At 45.2% G+C, this 2,304-nt stretch overlaps 1 protein-coding gene across 1 annotated transcript; it reads left to right on the top strand.

Moving 5' to 3' along the window:
* Window positions 1-996: 996 nt before the first annotated feature.
* On the top strand, window positions 997-1,968 carry LOC141997736 (olfactory receptor 6F1-like). Its single transcript, XM_074970157.1, has one exon. It carries the CDS (start codon window positions 997-999, stop codon window positions 1,966-1,968), a length of 972 nt encoding a protein of 323 aa, XP_074826258.1.
* The last annotated feature ends 336 nt before the right edge of the window (window positions 1,969-2,304 follow it).

Genomic DNA, 2,304 nt, shown 5'->3' with positions numbered 1-2,304 from the left:
TAAGGTGAATAACATATTTGGGTTTGTGCAGATGGAGAGTTAAAGTGCAGCAAGCTCGGCTGTGAATCTACAGCAGACACTGTGGCTACATCTAAACCGCACACTACTTGCGCAGTGTGCTGGGCATACGCAGTTAAGCACCACAGTGAAGAGGAGGCTGCGTCCACACTGTGGTGGGTAGGTACACACAGCAGTGAAAGGCTTTGGTAGTGAGGAAAGCCTTTACAGGGGGACATGCCAGAATCTTTCCCTGCTGTCTTCCCTCTGCCAGAGACTTTCCCCACTGCTGGGGTACTTCACTGTGGTGGGGAAAAGCTCTGGCAGCTCCTAGCTGCACAATACTTACTCTGCAACAGAGAAAGACGCCAGCAGTGGGGGGCAGCGTGAAAGGGCTCATGCAACTCCCCCTGTTGGAGCCTTTCCCCACCACAGCAAAATATTCCTGGCACAGGCAGGCAGTATGACACTACACTGCTAACAATAACAGTATTGATAGGAGAGGCCCTGCTTAGATGAATACAGAGCTGTGTAGGGTACCTATTGGGTACATAGCCTCAGGGTTCAGGCATGTCTTTACTCTACTTGCCTAAGCAGCCCCTCACTGTCTACACAGCTATTTATGCCTGTGGTAGGGGGGTGAGATGCGTATGTAACCAACACACCTCCAAAAGATGTGTAGAGTGTAGACATACCAGAATTCTCTGTGTGGACCATGCTTTTGCCTACTAAATGTTCCCCAGTGTTTGTTTTTTTATTTACTGTGCTTTGAAGCAGAAGTTGGTCAATGGGGACTTTTTAGTGAGCGGTATCAGTGCCTACACTAACACATAGTGTACTGTTGACTCACACCCCAGCTTCCCATGCACTGACTTTCCATCTACACAAGGTCTTTGACAGTCATTACAACAGAATAAAGTGTTACAATGCTGTGTGTTCAATGCTGTGTGTTCAGCATTTTTATCTGCCTGCTGCCAATGGTCACTTTTGTCTTGGCAGATGTGCTTTGTGACTAGTACAGAAACAGAAAACCGAACCAGCGTGCAGGAGTTCATCTTCCGGGGCTTTCCCGGCACTTGGTATTTCCGAACATCCCTTGTTGTGCTGTTTTCTGTGATGTATGTCCTAACAATTGTAGGGAATGTGTCCATCATAGCCTTAGTGTGGATTCATCCCTGGCTCCAAACCCCCATGTATTTCTTCCTCTGCAATCTCTCCTTCCTGGAGATCTGGTACACCACAGCATGTGTTCCCAAGGCCATTGGTGTCATGCTGGGGACAAGCCAAACCATCTCTTTCACTGTTTGCATCCTGCAATTGTTTTTTCTCCTCTCTATGGGCTCCACAGAATGTTTCCTCCTGGCTGCCATGGCCTATGACCGCTATCTGGCCATATGCCACCCATTGCGATACTCATCCCTTATGACCAACACCTTCTCTGCTCAACTGGCCCTCCTCTGTTGGCTGTGCAGGTTCCTGGCTATCTTTGTGTTGGCATCTCTAATATCCAGGTTGTCTTTGTGTGGCCCTAACATCATCAATCATTTCCTTTGTGATGTAGATTCCTGTATAGCGCTCTCCTGCACTGACACCAGCCCTGTTGAGCTTGCAACGTTCATTGTCTCAATCATCGTTATCATGGTCTCATGTGCAATAACCCAGATCTCCTACATTTACATCATCTCCACCATCTTGAGAATCCCATCAGCCCAAGGCTGGCAAAAGGCCTTTTCCACTTGCTCAGCCCATCTCACTGTTGTGACTATCTGGTACGGCTCCATCATTTTTCTGTACCTCAAGCCTTCTGCACAGAACTCGTTGGATTTGAACAAAACAATCAACATCTTTAACACTATTGTAACTCCGCTATTAAACCCTTTCATTTACACTCTAAGAAACAAAGAGGCGAAGGAAGCTTTGGGAAAGGCATTGAGTGGGATACGAAGTCATTTACCAACAAGATGGATTTAGCAGAAAGTTAGTCAAATGGACAAAAACATTCTTAAACATCATTTGTATAATAGAAAAGTAGGCAACAGCACTGAGACAGAAAATTTCAAAAGACCACCAATTCCTTTTGTCTTAAAATGGGTGTCAGACACCTAAATCTGACCTCAAATACTAATCCACTTTCTTTGTGGAGATGATGTCCTTATAGCTCTCCTCATTTACAATAATAACCTGCTATTTTTTTTCACAGAAGAGATAAAATTGTAGACTGTTGACCCCTGACCTGGTCTTGGAGGGTTTGTAATTTTGAGTAAAATATAATATATCTGCTAAGCATGCTTATAGAAATAATAATGG

This window comes from Natator depressus, chromosome 13 (assembly GCF_965152275.1).
Source record: "Natator depressus isolate rNatDep1 chromosome 13, rNatDep2.hap1, whole genome shotgun sequence".
Taxonomy (NCBI): Eukaryota; Metazoa; Chordata; order Testudines; family Cheloniidae; genus Natator; species Natator depressus.
Note: the sequence above shows the minus strand (reverse complement) of the source record. Positions and strands in the feature narration are given on the sequence as shown.